Source organism: Stegodyphus dumicola, chromosome 2 (assembly GCF_044657685.1).
Source record: "Stegodyphus dumicola isolate Sdum_Otavi_A_Nest chromosome 2, ASM4465768v1".
In the NCBI taxonomy this organism is placed as follows: domain Eukaryota; kingdom Metazoa; phylum Arthropoda; class Arachnida; order Araneae; family Eresidae; genus Stegodyphus; species Stegodyphus dumicola.
In genome coordinates this window covers 109,126,944-109,150,273 of record NC_140769.1, presented here as the reverse complement: position 1 = coordinate 109,150,273, position 23,330 = coordinate 109,126,944, and the positions used below count along the sequence as shown (strand labels likewise).

Sequence of the window (23,330 nt, the reverse complement as noted above, 5' to 3'; positions counted from 1 at the left end):
TAATCTTATGATGTATATTTTAATCCTTTTTATACTAATAATTTTTCTAGGTTGTTATTAGCCAATTCTAAAATTGGCTGTTATTGATACTAAATATTAAGACTAATGTAGCATATTCTTAAATCTACTGAAAACAGAATGCTTTATGGTAGAGTTAGCATTTACTGTATTGCCATTAATGATACCTCTTGAAAGAAAACTATGAGTGCCCAGTAGAAATATATACTAGTTATGGTTTCAAAATGCACGTAAGAGGGGAGCTTGGTGAGGCTGAAAGAGATGATTATAAGTGCCCTTTGATTTATTCATTCTATCCTTGAGATTTAGTGATTAGTTAGAAATACGAAATATTTATAAAACCCCTTCCCCGATGATGTAAACCAAACATTTACAGATCCAGACTGTCAAAACCTCAAATGTATGGTAAAACTGGGAAGCATCGCCAGAAAATGTTATGCAGATTCCGAGTTGACATCTGGAGTAATGTCAGTATTATATCATTTATCAACAGATATTTGCTCTTAAAATCCTTGTGCAAGCTACAGAACATAACTTTGCTAACATAATGATCTCTAAACTAAAGATCAACTGCCGGGTTTGTTTAGTCTTGGCCATTGGCTTTTATGCCTTGAAATCAATGTCAAACAAAGGCTATGAGATGATATTAGAGAATATTTTGCCCTTTGTCCTAAGAAAACAATTTGGAAATTTGTCCTTATTTTGAATCTGATCTTTCCTTCTTCAAAAGCCTAACTAAACATTTTGAGGTCTTAGATTAAATGAACTTAACTGGCTCATGCAGAGCCCTGATCTCAATTAAGCCAAACATCTTTGATATAAGATAGAATTCCCGCTGATAGCCAGAACTAATTGCTACAGAACTTTTCATCATATTGCTGGAAGGAATGGTAGAAAATATGTACAGATATCAACCATAAGATAGTGGTAAGATCTACTTAAAGGTATAGCAGTGAATAAGAGACCTGTATCAAACTGATACCATAGCAGTTTCATTAAGCTATTCTGTGCGAGTATCTAATCGTTGATGGCAACATAGTTTGTCTTGCTGATTAGAAAAGAAGATGCCAGAGAAGAGAAAATTAGACTTGCATTATAAATTTTTACTTTTAACTGTTAAAATCGCATATTTCTTTCTGCTCCATGTGTACATGAAATAAAGTAGTGGTGCAACCATCTTAGTTGAAGTTGCCAAAAATTCAGAATGTGCCAAACTTGTCAACTATGTGCACAACCATGCTTATAACAATCCTTCAGTGAAGCGAAAACTGCCATTTTTATATGCATTTCTTTTTGTTGTATTCCTAGTTCCAGTGATATTTTTTGCCTTAGTTTTAAAATACGGACTTCTGTAATTTGCCAGCAATGGAAGGAATCTCGGTAAAATTTCTCCAGGACTACAGAATTTTGCTGAATATTTTCTAAAGAGAACAACGAGGAAATGCATTTCCTAAATAGGCACTATTGCTTAAGTTGCGAAAAGCCATGTCTCTGCAATTCTGTGATGTTTTTGTAAGTGAAAACAGATTGCTATTACATTCTATAGATAAGAATAGGAACAATAGAAATACATGTGATGCTGCAATAAAGGTTTGCAGAATAAAAGTAAGCATAAATTGTGTTCCCAGGTGTAAAGATACAAATATTCTTCTATGCTTAAACATTTTTCCTGTTATTGGAACCGAATTCAGAAATGTGTGTATATATATTACAGGCAAAGTATGAAATGCCGGAATTCTATAGAATGCTTAGGCATTGTATATAATGTCAGATGTTTTCAGGCAAAGTATGAAATATGAGAATTATTGCATTCTATGGAATGACAAATGCTATTTAGGCAAAGTATGAAAAAAGGTCCTGATAAGGACTATACATGCATTACTCAAATGATATGCATTCCCCAAAAGTACAAATGTTATTTTGAAAAAATAATGAGAGTGCCATTAAAAATTTTTTTTCAAAAAAGTAAAATTAAAGTTGTACAGAACAAAATTTATGCCTTTCTTATTAAGGGAAACAAAATTTTCATATAAAAGATAAGAAATTAAAATAATCTACTTGTTGCAACATGCTAGGCGTGAATGACATTTTGAATTAATTTCATTACGTTTTTCATGGAAAGACATTTCATATTTTGGCACTTTTACATTTGACGAATCCTTGGCCGCTTCCACTGGACTGAGCAACTGCAAGTGACTGGAGAGGAATTTTGTGGTCAGGAATATCTTCAATTCTAAGCAAGTTCTTAGGGCATAAAGGGAATTGTGATCTCGCATATACTCACTTTAAAATTTCTTCAGAAGTTCCAAGTCGGTAGAAACCATCCTCTGTCACACTCATTATAACTACCAATATATTGTGCGAATTACCTCCCTCCTTTTCGATGTCAGAAATAGGAACTCGCACAGTAGTTTCCAAAAAAGCAGTGGAAAATTATTTTCCCATGTTCAAATTTTTTTTTTTTTCTTTTCTTTTTGCTTGTATTTCCATACTGTTTACCTTCAATAGCATTTTAAGTTTTGAAACAAAGGATGCACAAAATATCTATTTCATCATCTTTATTAGCATAGCCACAGGAGGTATAAATTTTCTTACACTTTTTTGCATGTAAGTGCATCACTCATTTCTTTTAAACACAACAACATGTATCAGAAATGGAAATCTTTTCAGTAAACATGTCTTCATCATGTTGTTTAATCTACTTTTGACTATAATCTCATCCTTGTTTTTTTTAAACAGGCTCTTTTTTTCGTATAATTTGATTAGTTTCACCTTTTCAAGTTGTTTGGACACTTTCTATTACTTTTTCTAGCTGCTGCTCTATATTTATGTCTTTTAAAAGATTTTTGGGTACAAAAGACATCGTAAGCCCTACTTACAATGTTGCGAGGTTTGCAGTCAAAAAGAGCTTCATATGACGCTCTTTTAATCCCAGAAGGATTTTTCATAAATTGAGCGAAACTCAGTCCTTCTCTCCAGCGGTCAGATTAGTTATCCTGCAACCAAGTACAGAGCATATTTTCAATATCTTGATTAGCTCTTTCCACACTACCCTGACTTTGTGAATGCCGAGGTTTCCCATGGACGATCTTCAGTGCTTGCCCAACCACCTTCAAGCTGGTCACCACATTTTTGGAAAATTCCCTATCATTGTCAGACTCTAATATAGATGGCGCCCCAAGCAACGAGAATATATCCACTATGTTGTAGTCTATTTCTTCAGCTCTTTTTGACGTTAGAGACTTTAAAATCACAAATTTTGTGAGATAATCTTGGTACACAATAATAAATTTGTATTCTCTATCTGGCTGTCTGGCAACGTTCACAAAGGTAGATGTACAGTTCAATATCATGATGTGTAACGTTTTTTTATTTATTTGAAAGTTCTTTCAACATTCTATCATGTCTTCAATGTCCAATAGCCAAATGAGCTTTCTGAAGTATGTTAAATAACTCAGAGTCCGTGACATAATACGGTATAGTGTTGACGCCTTCTTTAACAGGATAAATGATGATACTTGATAAATGATTTTACTTGATGATAGATGATTTTACTTTGGTTTTCCACAATCATCATATCATAGTGATTCAGCAACCAATAGTCCCTGGGTTCCTTCTTAGTAGTCATTATGGATCTTTGTACATCATTTATTAACTTCTGATAAGTAGCTTCGGTTAAGAAAAAAAAAAAAAAAAAAGTTTTTTTTGCACCATTAACTCGAATTTCAGACACTTCATCTTCGAATCGTTGTTTCGTTTTTATTGACCGCAACTTCTTCTCCAACACTACAGCGTGTTCCTCCATTTTCATGCAGCACAGTAAAAAACTAATTTTTTGTTGAACAAATTTAAGTAAAATTGCATATTCTGACACTCTTGAACAAACTGCAAAGTACATCTCACATATTCAGAGCCTGAGATGCGCATTAAAGGTCACGTCCTTTGCCATGTGATATTTGAAACAAATCGGAGATGTATTTCATACTTTTCCAGTTTCTCATTTGGCATTCTATAGAATGTCTAGGAAATGTGTGAAATATGAATCGTTTCATACATTCCCCACTAATTTTAGACGTTAAATGCAATGCCGAGTTTCAAACTTTGCTAGCAACATATATATATGCATACACTGAACTCCTTTTTTACACGGTTTTGCAATAATACGGTTCACCAATAAGAACAATGTAATTCTAATTTTAACAGTGCGATCAGAAGTCTGTCAGTTTATGCCCATACATGCGTCAGTGACTTGGTCGAATTCATCAGAGTTTGTTTTGACTACATGGCTTGTTTATTTTGTATTCCTGTGGTTATAGGGAATATCTGAACTTTATTATTATTTTCTTTATTTTATTATACTTCAACTTGAACACAGAATTTTGTTATTCAGTGTTTGTTCAGCTATTAACGGCTGATTTAGTTTACAAGGACTTGAAATTTGCTACAAGTATGGAACAACATTTTCTTTCTCATGATCCTGACATGGAGTAATGAACCCAACACTTCTGCTAGACATATCACATATCTACTGATGATAGCATTTTTGATTCAGTTCATAATAAACATACACACTTGTTGTCAAGTAGCAATGAATAGTTGCAAAATTGACTTTTATTCCTAATTTCAATTAAAATTTTTATATGTGCTTATTGACTGAATTTTCGCTGTACACCAATTTAAATTTTTTTTGTAATAAAAATGAATTATTTTTTATAAATATGATATATGGATTTTGTCATTACTTTTTTGCACCTTTTTTTTTTTGAGAAAATATTTAGTTTTTTCATCTTGTGCAATTTTTTTAAATTGTGGAATATATCCCCAAAATTGTTGCATGTATTTTTTTTTACATTATTTTTTTAACGATTTTCTAAGGAATGTATCTACCATGTTAAAAAAAAAAAAAAAAAAAAAAGTTGGGTGAACATTTTTTAGTCCAGTCCAAATAACAGAAAAGTACCAAAATTTCAATGAGTATGAACATATGATAATCAGTTCATTGCAAAATTCTTCAGTAAAAGAAAAGATGGCAAGAGATTAAAGTTATGCTGCTGTCATATATGAATTCACAGGTGATAATAGATTCTGGACTAACTGGAAAGTTCAGATACTGCTACATGCCTGATAATAGTTTGTAATTTGAGCCTTCACATTTGCTTTAGGATTTCGATACTTTTCTGTTATGCACGTGCCATGCATTCTGGTGGGTTTATTAATTGTAAGCACACATATACAGGCAAATGTTTTGGTCCCTAGTAAAGTTGCCCTGTAAGTTTGCCCAAATTTTATTGTTACTTAAAAATTAGATGCAAAAATCACTGTGTCCAATATTCATACTTATATGACATCTAGTTTGCACTTCATCTCCCATGCTTACTAGATTTTACTGTGCAGTCACTGTTCATATACTACAATTTTGATATGTTTAATTTAAGGAAGATTCCTCCTGAAACTAAAAATTGTTAATTGTTCGCTCTGAAATCAAATTAAATGCTAATGAAATAAAACAAAGTACATTTCATTTGAAATTTTGTAAGATGATGAAATTGTTTGATATCGAAAAAATAATCTCTAGTGCTTTGGATTGACTTATTAACCATTTTTTTCCAAAGTCTGTCCTATGTTCAATAAACCCATAGTTTATAGGATTGACCTATTGCAGGAATTAAAAAGAAATTCTCTTCTTTCTGCAGAATGATTTGAATTGATTTCTAATAAAATAATGGCACTAACAGACCACTAAACTATAAAGTGCAAAAATGCTGCGTAAAGGTTTAGTGTTATCTGGAGCTTAGGTACATATTTCAATTTCAATTCATTAAAAAAAAATTTTTAAAGCTTATATTTATAATATATATTAATATTTTTTAAAGCTTATTGACATATTACAAAGACATCTAAAAAGATGTATCTGTAATATGTTAATTTCTCTCAATTTGTTTCCAGTAAACAACACTGTTACTTCATTTTAGTCTTAACAGAGTTTAATACAGTTGATGATTTGATTCTTCTAATACAGACTTCTGAAATGTTTTAGGTATAACCATTGTTTGCTTTGAAGCAGAACACTATCTATCTCTCTCTATATATGCAAGTTGCGATTATCTTCAGTTTCTTGCTAAAATTAATATGTATACAGTTATCACTGTGGAGAATATACTTTGAAATACCTACTTAGAGGTACTGAATTAAAACCAGTCATGGAGAACCACTATCAAGAGATTTATCTTTCAAGTCTATAGCATGTAGTCAGTCTATCAAAATAAATTCTCCAAACAAACACAGTCATCAAGCTTTTGTGCTGTGTTCTACAGATGTTTTCTTATCAATTTCAGCACATCCAGATATTGCAACTGGAAGATGAGCAACAGCATGTCAACTTTGAAAATATTTTTATCATTAGATATGATGAAGATAGCAGGTGGTTGCTGCAGATATTATGGATGGATGGGGTGCATTTCTCCTTAACTGAGAATATTAAATCCAAGAACGGCATTCACTGGGCTGACAAAAATCCTCATGATCTGTCACTAATGCCTTTACACAAAGCTTAAGTGGTTGAGTGGTACAGCATCACAAGTATACTGCTGGCCATTAAAATTGCAAAACTAGGAAGGAAGGAGCTGACGAATGTCAAAATCACTTGAAAGGAATAAGAGGTTGGGATATGCAAATGGTTAGCATTTCTGTGCATTCAGACGATGCAGGAGGGAAAAACGACATCTGAAGCACTGCATAAAAGAAAAGTAGTATAAAGGATTTCTCATACGGAAAGTGCTTTGTAAGGTGTGAGTTTGCTCAGAATATTGTGTTATGCCTTGAATAAGAAGAAGAAATACTTACCAGAAAGTGTCAGATTTCGATAGAGGCAAGATCATTTCCTGTCGAGAGTTGGATTATCGCCCATCGCACTGGTCGACATTCAACCACTGGCATGCAGATATGTAATCAATGGGTTGGCTAAGGGTCGTACTGAATGGCATGCAGGATCTCAACAACCTCCCTTGATTAACACCCGAGAGAACAGACATTATGTGAGGTTAGTTCTGCAAAAACGTACAACCACATCACAGACCATTAGTCAGGAAACGGGCATGTTTGCAGCACGTCCACCATTACTTCAGCTTCCCGTGACAATGCAGCATAGAGAGACACAGCGACCCTGGTGCACTGAAAGACAAAGCTGGACACGGGAATGGCACAATGTTGTCTTTTCAGACGAGTTCCGATTGTATGTGCAGTATTCTGATGGCCATATACGGGTCTGAAGGCTTCAAGGAGACTGTATGTCGCCTGCTTGCATTCGGTACCGGCATATAGGGGCTTTGCACTTGATGTGATGGTTTGGGCAGCCTTTAGGTACAATGGTAATTTGAACGCAGATTGATACATTTCTGACATCTTACGCCCAGTGGCTGTGCTCTACCTTAAAGCCCTGCCGAACGCCATCTTCCAACAAGATAATGCAAGACCATGTGTTGCACGTCACGTTCTGACCTTCTTTAATACACAGAGCATTCAAATGCTGCCCTGGCCTGCATGGTCTCCAGATTTGTTACCGATTGAAAATATCTGGTCATAGGGTGTTGAGAGACTGGCCTGCCACCCCTCTCCAGCTAATACAGTTGATGAAGTGTGGAATAGACTTAAAGCAGCATGGAATGAGTTGTCCGTTTCTGTCATTAAGCCGAGTTCGACTCTATGCCTAACCAGGTAGGGTCTGGCAGCTGTTTCTACTAATTTCGTGCCTGTGTAAACCCCCATACCGCTTACAAATTTAATCATTTTGCCTTTATGCCATGCTATTTATGCACAATAAATATCTTTTTTTATATTTGCTTTCCTTCGGGGTGTTGCAGTTTTAATGGCCAGCAATGTACATTCATTCTCAATCCATACTTCTATGAAGAGGTCATTTCCACAGGTATGAAAATGTGCTGCATCATAGGTGCTTGTAGAATTATGTAATTTCAGCAGCAAACTGTTATGACATTGTATGGATGCAAGATCTTGCTACATAAGTTCGGCACTTTGGAACTAGGATTCTCCGAACTTACTCAGATGGCTTTGCATTTATATGAAATCTAAGATGTGCACATGAAATCCACGAGATCTGTCAGAACTGGAAGATGCCATAAAACATGAAGTTCTGCTGATTCTTCCTGCTTTGTTACATTCTTCGTTGTTATCAACAATCTATTGCATGCAATGCATTCATAGACTCCAACTACTATGGATTCTCCGTAGTTTCTACGGAAATTCATGAAAAACTACGAACTACGAAAAGTATGGAAAAAACTACGGATTTTACAGAAACAAGAGCAGGAGAACCAGTACGCAAAACGGAACCAACTAATTGATCCGATGATTGGCTGAATACTCGTGTTATCATATATCACGTGTTGAGTGCGTTCCTAGTTTTGAAGAATTAGCCAATCGTAGATCAGTAACTCCAACCGTTAACGATTTATCAATAGTTCCACCCAATTGTCTGTCTCCCAGGTTCCTCGCTGATGCGTGTTTAGGCTGCATTCGGCTGCATTGTGTAGTTTACGGCGAGAGCTTAGCGTGTGTCTTGTGAACTGTGAATCAGGTGAAAGATTTTTGATCATAATGCTGCCTCGAACGAAGAAGCCAAAATTATCAAAGCAGAAGTTTAAAGATTCATATTCTTCAGAATTTCCATGCATTAAAGCGTCCGAAATTTCTGTGAATCACGCACACTGCAGTGTATGCAACAAAGACTTCTCAGTTGCTCATGGCGGAAAAGATGACTGTAAACGGCATGTGTTTTCTCAAAAGCATATAGAACTTGGCACCGTAAAATCTAAAGAAATAACAAATTTCTTAATAAAAGATGATGAAACAGATCCTATAAAAGCCGAATGCTATTTTGTTCGTTTTTTAATTGAACATAATCTACCGCTTTCTGTTTCGGATCATTCCAAAGAGCTTTTCAAAGCAATGTTTCCGGATTCTGCCATAGCAAAAAAATTTAGCTGCGGTCATACCAAAACTGCTGCTATTGTGAAAACGCTTGCAGAAAATACTGTTGCTGATATTATAAAATCAGTGTGTAGTACATCATTTTCTCTAAGTACTGATGGAAGTAATGATAACAATGATAACAAACTGTACCCATTGGTTATAACATACTACAGTAAAGAAAAGGGAGTGATAATTACTTCATTGATTTCTATTTTAGAATGCACGAATAATACAGGAGAAGGTATTTTTAATTGTATAAATGAAAACTTTAAAAACAAAGGTTTAGAATGAAAAAATTGCTTATCATTTTCTTCAGATAATGCTAGTAATATGATTGGAAAGTTTAAAGGTGTAGCATCATTTATCAAAATGCATCAACCAAGTATAATCACCCGAGGTTGTCCGTGTCACCTCTTGCATATAGCTGCAAAAAAAGCTACTGAAAAATTAATTGGCTCAGAAATTGAAATGTTGATAATAGATATATATTTTTACTTGGAGAAAAGTTCGAAACGGAAGCATAGCTTCAAAGTTGCTCAACAAATTTTGGGACAGAATGCAAAATCTCATAAAATTTTGAAATATTGCAGTACGAGATGGTTGTCTCTTTTAGAATCTATAACAAGGATTTTGGAACAGTGGGATGCTGTGATAAATTTTTTTGGAGATAAACCAGATAACAGTGAGAATGAAGGAAAGAGATTGCAAAGCATTAAAAAAATTTTACAGTCACCGACCACCAAATTGTACTTGTTATTTTTGAAAAATACTTTGCCTTTGTTTATAACAGTAAATATTAATTTGCAACAACAAGCTCCTTATATACATAAATTGAGAAGAGAACTTTTTGAACTTTTAATGAATTTATTTATTAGATTCGTAAAACCATCAGTAATTTCTAAAGAAAATGAAGATGTTACGCTAACGTCTATTCCATTTCAGAAGTATAGTAAACAAAAAGAAAATTTAGTGATTGGTGCGGAAACAAGACTATATTTAAAAAATGTCAAGTTGAATGAAAGTGAAGTGAAATCATTTTTTAATTCTGTGCGAGCTTTTTTTGTAACTGCATGTTCATATATAATTGATAAATTTCCACTGAGTGATCCATTTCTAAAACATGCTGAAGTTGCTGACATCAACTTGAGAACTGAAGTCTCATTTTCTTCTGTTCTTTACTTGATGAATACTTTTCCATCCATTATTGATGAAAAATGTCTTAATTAAGTAGAAATTGAATTTTCCATGTATCAAGTAGATGATTTGAAAGAAATTGTAGATTTGCGTATTGATATAGCATGGGGAGAAATTGCCAAATTAAAAAATATGAATGGGTGTATTAAATACAAAGTATTGCCTTCTGTAATGCTTGCTGTCTTAATAATACCTCATTCAAATGCAGCTTGCGAAAGAATTTTTTCTATTGTTAAAAAAAATCAGACGGAATTTCGACCAAATTTAGGTCTTAAAACTCTTGAAGCAGTTTTGATTGAAAAAATAAATATGCAGGCAAATGAAGAACTGTGTTATAAAAAAACATTCTCAAAATCAGAACTTAAGCTTGCTAAGCATGCTACATATAAATCTTTGCATTCATAAATTATGCGTATTTTGTTTAATACTTATATGTATCATTCTTGGTTATTTAAATTTTATTTCCCTGTAGAAATCATATCCAGAATAAAGATATGATTTATAGCTTATGATTTTTTCTATGATTAGTAGTGATTTGAAGTACTTTTTATTAGTGAATGCTTGAGGAGTTGAAAGAAAATTTCTAATTAAATGTGCATATAATTTACAAGGTATATTTTTAATTATTCAGTTTTATATGTATATGGATTTTAAATGTAATAAAATTGATTACAATTAATTATTAATTTAAAATTAATGAATGGTTAATTACAACATACGCTACGCGCACATTTTCAAAGTTGTAAAAATGTCGTTCGCGCGTTGACTACTGACAAGGTTTGCTGAAGGTTGGAGTCTATGATGCATTATCATTTGCCAAATTTCAGCATGCATGTTGAAATTTGTAATTCCAATAAATGTTCCCCCCCTCTCCTCTCTTGTCATTGGTTGTTTACAATGCTGTTCTTTTCAAATAATTTACACCAGCATTTTTTGTCATATGTATATCACTCCATTGCCATTTGTGGTTTTCAATGTGCTGATCATTTCTCACTGGAAAGAAAAAGTGTTGCTATTCAAACATTTCAAAATGTATTCCCTCTAATTGTAACCGCAAGAGCTGTTTTAAGTCATCACAATGTCAAGTGGATAGACTGCTAGGGTTTCATATATATCTAGAAAGTTTTTTTATGTACATATATATTAAGTTGTGATTTGAATTGCTAAAAAAATCAAGACAAAATTTGAAAAGTTGTAGCTTATGACAGCGATTCTCAACCATTAAGCCGAGTTCGACTCCATGCCTAACCAGGTAGGGTCTTGCAGCTGTTTCTACTAACTTCGTGCCTGTGTAAACCCCCATACCGCTTACAAATTTAATCATTTTGCCTTCATGCCATGCTATTTATGCACAATAAATATCTTTTTTTATATTTGCTTTCCTTCGGAGTGTTGTAGTTTTAATGGCCAGCAGTGTACATTCATTCTCAATCCATACTTCTATGAAGAGGTCATTTCCACAGGTATGAAAATGTGCTGCATCATAGGTGCTTGTAGAATGTGTATGCAAAAGAAGATTAGATGGTACAAAAAAAATTTTTTTTTTAATATTGAGTTCAAAACTCCAATGGAGAAAAAAAAAAGTTGGTAGAAATTTCCTGTGATCGAAACTGAAGATTTAAAAAATAACCCACTTGTTAACTTTTGGCTGAACAGAAAAAAGAATTTAAAGGCATCTCAAGTAAAGCTGTCAAATTTTTATTGTCTTTTTGCACAACCTATGTGCGTGAACAAGGATTTTCTTCCATGTTATATTTGAAAAATAAATACAGAACAAAATTAAAAGTGGATCCTAATTTACGGTTAAAGCTAAGTGGCCAGATGTAAAGAAACTGATCTGTCTTAAACAGATCCAAATTTCATACTAAATTTTAGACTTTAAGTATTATGACTTAAATTTTGATAATTAAAGTGAAGACCAATTTTTAATCTAACATTTTTATGTGTGCATATTTAATACAACCAATATGGAATGCAAATCACAAAATATCTTTTAAAATATTTCTATTGAGAATTTGAAAAATAATCTTTGTAAAATATAGCGGTGACACTGAAGTTTTTCAATTTTTGTTTAGATGGTACACGTTAGTCTAAAATTTGAGAACCACTGGTTTATGATTTAGAACTTTATGAATCTGACTTTGCTTTCTTACTTTTTTTTTTAATAGATGAGTGGTCTAAACGTCTTACTCCTGGCAGACAAAATGCAAAAAGCCCCCCATCTATTCAAGGAGACAGATTTATTCCTAATAGAAGTGCTATGCAGTTTGAATTGGGACATCACATGGTATGCATTTTACCTACATTTTTAAGCAATTTATCAACAAATTAGAAAAATATTTCAGTCCTTTCTGATTATTAACACCCCTATTTCAGTGCTTTCTGATTATTAACACCCCAATCAAAAGGTACGATAAAATACTGATAAGGCAATACGTGTGCCATCAAAAATTATGATATCTTTTAATGGGAATTTCAATGCTTTAGTATGATGGTGGATCACATGCTACAATTATGTTCATGTTTTAAGAACTTGCTTTTCATTTTACAGCTATAAAATACTTTGTTAAATTGATTATTTCTTGCTTTTGAAAACTCAGAAACTGAAAGAGATCTTTTTCAGTTCACAGTTATGTTTTATAAAGAAATATTTTCATTTAATGTATCTTTAGACCCTACTTTATTTTGAGTTTTTTATCCAGTCTGTTAAGGTTTGACATACAATTTTAATTTCTATTATGTTTGTCCATTAAGGCAGTGGTCTCAAACTGGCAGCCCCTGAATTTGCACAGCCTATAAATGCATCTCTTGTAAATTAACTTAAATATTATGATAAGAATTTGAAAAAAGGTTTTTTAATGATTTGATATCCAGTTTTGCAGTATTTTCATTATTACAAAATAAATGAAACTAATGTTCCAGAAAAGCTATAAATGGAATTAATTTAACCTATAAATAATGAAATAATAATTATTAAAACCTATAAATAGAGTTAATGCAATTTACAATATAAATCATATTTGAATGTTTGAAGTTACAAATTTTATTAACCTGTATTTGTCAAAACATAAATACCCTCAGTTATAAATTTTGGCTGTAAGAACAACTGTTTTGTTTGGAATACTCAAAGCATTCCCCCTTTCTGCACAGTTGAAAATCAATAAATCTAAGAAAAGAACCACATACCCAATGGGTATTAGCAATTCATGATGAATATGCTTTCTAGTAAATTTTCTCCAAGGTTACAAACTTTATCAAAATTGATATGCCATGAGCCAAAAGTTGCAATAAAAAATAAAGAAATTTAGAATTATGTACATACAAATATGTATTTTTTCCATATGGATTATAGGAAAATGCAAGACATTTAAAAAAAAGAGAGAATAGGTTGTAAATATTTATTCCCAAGCATGTGAGACTCTCTATCAGAAATTCTGTTTTTAAATATTTTGCTGTTTTGCGTAGCACAAGTGTGGAGAATGTGATGTTTAATAAATGAAGTTAACACACAAAATGTTAATAATGAAAAGACAAATTTTTGTAAGTCATCTTACTAAGGAAACTAAACACATATGATAAACTGAGAAAAGACTAGGGGGGGGGGAAATAGAAAAGTGTATACCAACACTTAATACTGTATCGGGAATTCTAAGCATATGCTGCTTTTAAAATTTTTGCAATTTTCCTGTTGAATTGTATATGGCGTAACTGCGAAGAAAATGATGCTTAATGATAAAGCTAAAAAGATTTTTAAAAGAAAGAAGTTAACAGGAGGGAATTTGACGGCAGACTGGTAGACGACGAGCTCCTAAACACTTTCAAAATTTTTATATTGGTTACTGTATTTTAACTTTTAATTAAAAAAATTCTGTCTTGTCAGCTGCTTTCAGATTATGGCCTATTTAGACCATTAAGAAGCTGTATACTAAATTATTGAGAAAATATGAACAGCTAAATCACTTGATGGAAATTGAAACTGAGGCTGCCTCACCATGAGGTTTATAAACCGAAAAAGAGTAGCACTAAACTTCGGATGGTTTTTAACGCTAGTTGTAAAACAACAAATGGACATTCATTAAATATCATTTTACTAAAGGGTGGCATAATCTAAGATGATTTATTTTCAATTATGCTGTGTTTTAGAAAGCATGTATATGCATTTACTGCAGACATTGAAAAGATGTATCACCAAATTGACATTGATCCTTCTCAACTTGATCTCCAAAGAATTCTGTGGAAGACGGGCATAAATGAATCTAGCAAAAGTTATGTGCTTAAGACTGTAACGCATGGAACTGCGTGTGCTCCTTATTTGGCAACCAGAGCCTTACATTAACTAGCTTATGATGAGGCGGAAACCTTCCGCCTTGCGTCTTCTGTTACTTTAACTGACTTTTACATGGATGACATCCACTCTGGAGGATCAGAACTAAGTCAAGTAACAAAATTGTGTTCCGAGTTGACAATGATGTTACAACGAGAAAAGATGAATTTACACAAGTGGTGTTTTAATAAACCAGAACTCTACGCTGATATCTCTACGAAGCAGAATTATGCTTTTCCTTTCCAGGATGATAAAAGAACTGTCAAGGCTTTAGATATTGAATGGAATACAGCAAATGATTCCTTTTCCTATTCCTATTACTAAGTGACCATCAGTTCCCGTCTTACTTATATGAAAAGGGAATTCGTATCAGATATCGCCCGCATATATATCGCCCTTTGGGCTGAATTGGCCCAGTAATCACAAAAGCTAAAACTTTCATGCAATCGTTATGGCTTATTAACATTGATTGGCATGAGCATCTTTCTGAACCTTTAGCTGAGCAATGGACACATTTTGTTTCTACACTTACCGAAATCGAGAAGCTTCGCATTCCTAGATGGGCTGTGATCCTGAATACTACAGTTGTGCTCCATGGGTTTGCTGACGCTTCTGAAACAGCATTTGGAGTCAGGGTTCGTAGTGGTCCTTACAAGTGCTTATAAGTCCTTATATTTGAAAATAAAATATAAAGGCCCTTATAGGTGCTTACTTTTTCTTTAAAGCCCTTATTTTTTTGCTTTTAGCCCTTTTTTTAATCCTTTGTTTTTAATGAACACACATTTTTCCCCCGTACTAAAGCCGAAACTAAATAAACAGCTTTTCTTCCTTATATGCAACGTCAGATGGTGAATCATACTCTCGAAAATTGCTTTCCCCCCCTTCCTCTGCATTAACATAACCTATGGTGCGCGCGAGAGTACAGACAGGTGCACGTCGTTCTATTAGCCAAAGAATTGCGAAAACGTAGAAAATTCCGGTATTTTCGGTATTCTTTTCCTCCCACCCAAATACTACACACGTTTGAATTTCTATCAAGATTTTAATAATTTGCATTCTTGTTCCGCGTGGTCAGTTCATATTCATGTTTATTATGATCATTATGCTTATATTATGAACATATGTATGAATATTTATAATAATATAATTGCAGTAACTGCTGAAGTATAGATAAACTTCCAAAAATGGGTGTGTTTTTACACAGATTAGCTTTCTAAGAAATAATATTCGGAATGGCTTAAATAAAAGGAAAGTAATCGAATAGTCAAAATAATTTCATTTTCTTTGCCAATGCATTATACAGAACGAGGTTGGGAGTTTCTCCGCAAAATCTCTAATATTGAAGCAGCGGACTTTTTTTTTGTCACTGTCCAATCTGGATTGAATAGGACTAAAAGTTTTTGTGGTCTACCCAACTCAAGCCAAGATTGATTCTATTCCGGAAATTTAATACAGTCTGTTGAAAATTAGAATCAGAAACACCCCAGATTAACAAGTCTCTTTCTTTTCCTTTATTTAGTTCTTCTTTCTCCGAATACCGGCAGGTGTTGATTCCGATTGCATAATATCACATATGGAAGAATTACGCTGCACGTATTGCGCAATAACGTTTGCGGTATTTTGCAATGATAATTAATTTTGATGTTCAGTCTGAGATTTGTTTATGAACACTTAAAAGAGTTCTACTGTGCTTTCTAAGCAGAATATTTCTCAGTTCCGTTGGTTTTCTCAGTTCCGTTGGTTGGATGCACATATCGAAATGTCAAAATCATTTATTTAGCCTAAATTTAAATCTAAAGAACGGCTACAATCTCCCCCACTACTCTTTTTCCAGTTACTATATGGAATATTCGGGAATTTCCGAGTATGCTGGTTAGTTAAGCTTTTACTGTTAAAGGATGACTGAATGAAGCAATTTCCCGTCTTCTGATTTCAGAAATGTGCCTCTTTTTTACTTAAATTACTTTGCTTGGGATATATGTTAAGGGAAAACTGTTATGCAATGAAAATTTAGAAAATGTTCAGAATTTTGATTTAAGTTAAATTATTTAAATATTAATATGAGTGGAAAAATAAATTGTATTCATTATTAGGTGCCAAACGAATACAATTAATATGGCTTATTATTGCGTATTTTCTATATTTTCAACTGAAATATCATCATTAAATTTTGTAATATAGTGTAGTTCCGCATAGTTTTTTTTTCCTCTCGTAAACTAATTCTGTAAATTGAACTGTCATTTAAAATAAAATAAAAAAAAAAATAATAAAAATAAAAAAAAAAGTTAATTGTTTTCCATTGTTGACGTAATGCTCATTCTCTTAATAAATATTGCATTGCTCATATTTTAAATTACAAGTCTAATTTTTCTTTTAAGGTTATGCAGTTGTGTATAATGTAATTAGACAGGTGCTTATTTTTCCCTTAAAATGTGCTTGAAAAGTGCTTATAGGTGCTTTTTTTTTTTTACTAAAATGTGGCTATGAACCCTGGGAGTGGTTCTGTACCTTCAATCAATATCTAGTGAACGGTGCTCTACTGAACTGTTGTGTAATAAATCCAGAGTGTCACCATTAAAGAAAATCTCTGTACCGAAACTCTAACTGTGTGCGCGTCTCCTGCTAGCTCAACTGGTGAAGAATGCTCTCTCCGTGCTGAAATTAGATATCAGTGAAGTATATCTGTGATCAGACTCAACGATTGCATTAGCTTGGATTGCCACATTGCCTCATTCACTCAAATTGTTTGTAGGTAATAGAGTAACAAAAATACAAAATCTCGCAGAAAACTTTATTTGGAGACATGTTTCCTCAAAGGACAATCCGGCGGATTTAATTTCTAGAGGTCTGAATCCAGAAGAAATAGCATCAAATAACATGTGGTGGCACAGGCCATTATTTCTACTTAAGGAAGTGTGTGTACTTATGACTAAGACATTTGTGAGTCCTTCAGATGACCAATATCCAACTGAACTGAAAAACTCTTGTGACTACGACTAGCTGTGTCCACAAGTAGCGATATGTTAAATGAACATATAAACAGGATTAATAATTATAAGAAACTCATTAGAATTTTAAGTTTTATTTTTAGATTTATATTTGCATTTTTATCTGTTTTGCTACTAAATCTGTTCATTTCGAATTTCTGACAGTCCTTAGTTTGTCTTTGATTGCTGGCTTAAAAAGATTTTTTGCCCTACGGGGTAAGAACTCAGCCATTTTCTCAGACAATGCAATGAATTTTGTAGGTGCACATTCAGAATTACAACGGTTGGAAAAGTTAGTAAAATTTGAAGTAGTGAAATCAGAATTTGAAGTAGCTAGCTATTTAGCTTCAGAAGCCATTGTTTGGAAGTTTCTTCCACCTAGAGCCCCTAATTTTGGAGGGCTCTGGGAGGCAGGCGTTAAATCGTTTAAACACCATCTGAAACGAAATGTTGGCAATGCTAAAGCTTACACTAGAAGAGTTTCTGTTTCTATTCAAATAGAGTGCATTCTGAATTCACGTCCTTTAACTCCATTATCCTCTGAAGTTACAGATTATGAAGTCCTCACTCCTGGGCATTTTCAATTGGACACCCATTAAATGCCATGGCAGAACCTGATTTATTGCATCTAAGAGAAAATAGGCTGTCTCGTTGACAAACTACTAAGATGGTTCAGTCAATTTGGAAAAAGTAGCATCGAGACTACCTTAACCATTTGCAGAGCTGCCGACTCTCCCAATTTAGGCGGGAGACTCCCGATTTTCGACTGCTCTCCCACCAACCCGATTTACAATATATTTCTCCCGACTTTTTCTTATTCTTAATATTTCTCACGATTTTTATGGAACTTGGCTTAATACTTCGTTATATAAACAAAAAAAAAAAAAAAAAAAAAAGTGATTTTGGACGTCTGAAAGCAACTGAATTTTCTCTAGATTATATCTAAAACAAAACCTTGCGAATCAGATGAGAATTTCTGCTTTGTGAATGACAGCATACATATCCAGAAACGTCGTTCTCCAGTTCTCCAATGGGCATCGAGCTCCACTGCGTGTCATCTGGCATGTATTAGCCAATGAGCGCAAAGCAAGCTCAAGGCCATTATTTGGATGTTATTTCGTTCATCTTGTCCTGAGTTGTGCGAGTACACTTGCCTTCGGGAAATAGTTTTAGAAATTATCATCTTTTGTTATGTCTGCGAGAAAGGTGAAATACTCGTGCACGTTTCAAAAATCGTACACAGTTGACTTTCCTTCCATTATTTCCTCAAGGAAATGTAATAAATTTGCGATGTGTACCATCTGTCGTTGCGATTTTTCGATTTCGCATGGTGGAAGGGCGGATGTTCTCAAACATGTGCGTACACAAAAACACAATTCACATCCGAAATAATTTAATATAAGTAATGTTTAGCTTATATCCTCTATACAGGGTATATAAAAAAAGTGTAGCGATAAACTTTTAGGGGAGTTAGGGTACATCATAAACATTGAAAATTGCATAGCAACCCATGACTGCAGATATCAAGGGTAAGTGGTAGTAGAGGTAAAAGATCTAATAAGGGCACAATCATGGCATCACTTGGTATTAGGATTAGTCTCCATAGCATCCAACATACTTTCTTCTATAACAACCGAACCCATCGATTGTTCTATTCTGGCTGCTATTTAATGACCCATACTTGCACACTTGTGAACACACTGTGGTGCAGTTGGTGTCTGTTTGGGAAACGTTCTTGATAGATTCCATTCAACAGCTCAGCTATTGCATGCAATAAGTGTACTTCTTCAAGCTCACCATTTGTATACCCTTGCATGCTCTTCGTATGCTGGCTATGGTTCTGATGACAAAATTCTCAATCTCCTCTCCCCAGCGCTCTTGTGCAGAGCACCATTTTATGATGACGGTTCCGGTCGTAGCTATTCTCAGTTATGCTACTCCGAGTCCTATTGAAGTTCCCTACCTCTCCCAAAAGTTTGTCACTACATTTTGGAGACACAAACTTCACAATATACTAATTTAAAAAAAATGTGATTTCTGTTATTCAAATGAACAGTTACCTGAACACACTCATTCCAAAATGTTTTCAATAATTCCGAACCATTCAGTGTAGTTCTAGCAGTCTCAATGATAGTATAGTATAATTAAAGCATTGAGATTTTCCGTTGCTGTCCAAAATATAATTGATTAATTATGTTTTTTTTTTTTTTTTTTTTTTTTTTTTTAATGTTTGCCTTTCTTTTTGAGTGATAAGTTTTATTAAAGATTTTACAGTTTCGCTCTTTTCTCAGTAGTAATTGCAAACAGGAAGTTATTCTGATCATCTACCACTGTTAGAAAAAAACTTCAATCTATTAATTTCTCTCTCAATCTAAGTCTATGCCATAATTTAAACATATCTTCACATTAAAAAAAAATTATTCTGAATTAGTATTTAATCGGCGTGTTATTGTGTCTTAATATCTTCACATTGTTTAAATTTGACACTTCTATGAGAATGTAATGTTATGTTTTTCCAAATGTGAAAGCTTTACAATTGTTCTGGAAATTCATATTTTCTAATAAATTGATGAGTTTTTCTTAATTTTATCAATTTTTGATAGTTTAGATCAGTGGTCACAAATCGCATGCAGGCTGAATGCTTGATCTAAAAACAGCTGACTGGTCTGAAAATTTTTTAAAACATTTTTAACAAAATAAATAAATAATTTTTAATTTCACCTATTGAATATTAATTAAAGCATTCATAAACAGTAATAGTAATAACACAAAAGAAAAAAAAATACATTTATACTTATTTTCCATCTGAAGTCTAAAGATTGGGCCCTGCAAGAAATTTTTTGGAGGGTATACTTTGTAATTCAAATGTGCTGACAGCTAAATATTAAATTTTAGACTGACATTTATTTTAGGTAATTCCAGTATGTTAAATTAACTACTAAATGATTTACTTTTAATTTTAACCAGAAATTTCAGAATACTGAAGTGTTGGCTGGCAAACTATGACTAGGGTAAACTCGAGACAGTGGCAAAGACAAAGCCCCAACCTTGTCATTCTATTTTTTCCTTCAATAGCTCAGTCCATATCTTTGTCTCTAAAAATATTAGCTCTATATTTGTTACAAATATGTAATTAAAAGTTATTCACCTGCCAAATAAAATTGCCTCGGGGCCTTGAATTTGAGACCACTGGTTTGGATGACCTTATCTCTAATGCCGTAGTACATTGTTAACATTACTAATTTTAGCTTTTTTATAATTAATTTCCTTCATTTTCTTTTCTGTTGTGTATAGAATATTTTCATGTTTAATTATTGATCACTTCAGCTTTAGTTTGGGTAAAAAATTACTTTTAAATCATGATCAACAATTTTTGGTGTTGACGGTAAAATTTCATTGAAATTCGAAGCTTTCATAAGATTTTCCATTCTTTAAATACTGTTATTTAGATCACTTTGTATTTTAATATCACCATTGCAACTGACTTAATCATAGCTCTTTTTTTCAGTCATTATTTCATTTTTTTTTTATCTTTAAAATTGGTAAATGTTTCTTTATTTCCATATGCAGCTTCTGAATCTATAATTTTTTTTTTTTTTTTTTTTTTCTGGGTGTGTGTGTGTGTGTGTTCGTTCTTTGCTGTCATTCTGCATTCTGTTAATTTGAGGTCTAATTTACCACAATTAAGGCATTTCATATTGTTTCAAATTTCTTTCAATAAGTGTCCTAATTTTCCGCGATTGAAGCATCTTTCATTGTACTTTGTCCACTTTCTTTTGCTTTAGAAACTGCTTCTGTTTCCTGTCTCTCTATCTCTCTCTCTCTCTCTCTCTTTTTTTTTTTTTTTTATTATTTTTTTCAATACTCATGTAACTGCAACTTTTTGTGCTTGTGTACTTCTGTATGTTATTTTTAACGATTTTAATTTTGAATTCAAATTTATTTTCAAGTCCTTTTAATATGAAGTAAATAAATTTTTTGTTTAATCTATATCTTAACTGAATACTTTTGAAAATTATAACTCTATTCACATAATCATATCAATGATCTTCAAGCTATGGATTTCAGAAAATTTTTTGGTTGGAAGGTTGCAGAAAACCTGCATAAAAGGTCCATACATATTATAACATACACATACATGAGCATCGAGTGTTGGAATACAGCCCATGCAACTCAAATGGGGTCACGATCCTAAAAAGTTGTAGATCACTTATCTCTATGATTCATCTTCCTCTATTCATGTAATCATTTCAGCTAATTATATTGCATACTTGATTTTAATATCTTTTTTTTTCCAACATTTCATTATTTATTTTTTCCCATATTTTTTGTATTCCTTATACTAGCATATTTTAATGTTTGAAGAGCTATAATAGTTTGATTCATTACGTTCCTTGCTATTGCATTACAGTCAAAAGTCGTTAATTCGGACACCCATAATTCGGAATGATCTATAATCCGGACCTCAAAACTAAAAACTGTCTGCGCATGCGCCGCGTTGACACATGCACATAGGCTTTTGCGCGTGCGCGTAAGACCTTTTACGACTGCGCATATGAGTGTGCGCAAGTGCAGAATACGTTTTCGCGTGCGCGTTTTATGTATAATGGACGTATAAGCTAAAATTATCTAATTATCTATTTCAGTTAATGTTGATGATTGCGTTGTTCCTTAATTTTCGAATTGGATCCGGCTTATTATTTTTTGCAGACTGTAAGAGCAATTTTATAAAAGTAAGCTTAAACTTTCGATTATATCAAATAGAATTTCTGATATATATTTGTTAATATGTAAAGGATCTAAAGCGAAAGTATGTTTTGAAATCCGAAATCGGTTTATCAATTTCACGCTGCTCGGCGGGGGGAATGCAGGGACGTAATGAATTGGAAGTTGATCTGTCAACACTATCCTTATCTTCAGCGCAGATGTTTTTATTTTATTTGGTTTATAATTTCTTTACCAAATGTAGTATTTCATCTCGATATGCTCCGTCTTTGATATGATTTAAAACAAGTTCCTCGTCATTATAATTCGCTTCCGATAGCGAAGAAAAGTGACAGAGGTTATTGAAAACGAAAAAATTTCGATTGACAAATTAGTCGGTGTTCTTGACACAGCAATTATAGGACTTGAACAGCGGAACTTTGTAACTGAACAAGAAATTATGTCTGTTTAATAGAATTAAAGAGAAAGTATTATCACATGAAACGAAGCAAAACTTAAACAACTTACATTGAAAGAAATGTTTAATAAAGTAAGCAAATAAATATTAAGCTTTTTCTTTTTGCAAATTTTGATACCCTTTAGATCATAATTGTTCTTTATTTCATAAATTACGGTTTCATATTTTTAATTTTAGAATTTCTGCATGCCATCTTACGAGATTTAAACTGATGATCTATAATCCGGAATCGCCGAAGTCCCGACGAGTCCGGATTAACGACTTTTGACTGTATTATAATCCCAGATCTCCGAAGTTTTCATTTTGGTTTCATAATTATTATCATCTCTTTTACGTGGTTTCACTGATTCATGTGGTTCTACAATATTTTTCATAATTTTAAATTTCTTTGTCTGCTTTTAATTTTATTTACTCATATGAGAATTATCATCAGTTAATAGTTTTTTTATGTGCATCAAATTTATATTGTGCACTATGTTTTTTTCTTCTCCATTTTTTTTGCCCAAAGGGTTAACCCAGAAGGGCTATTAATTTTGTTTTGGCATTTTGTGTCGAAAACATTAAATGTGCATTTCACTTTTCAAATTTTTGCCACCAAATAATACGACCCTGTGTTATATTTAAAGAAATTATATAA

The 23,330-nt window shown here is 32.9% G+C and overlaps 1 protein-coding gene across 2 annotated transcripts in view; it reads left to right on the top strand.

Moving 5' to 3' along the window:
- fzy (cell division cycle 20 protein fzy) overlaps positions 1-23,330 on the top strand; it is a 114,563-nt gene that overhangs the window by 18,196 nt on the left and 73,037 nt on the right. For both annotated transcript variants that reach the window (XM_035373841.2, XM_085811021.1), the window contains one exon: positions 12,369-12,487. In XM_035373841.2, the coding sequence (XP_035229732.1) occupies positions 12,369-12,487 (119 nt within the window). The remainder of the gene's footprint in view (positions 1-12,368; positions 12,488-23,330) is intronic.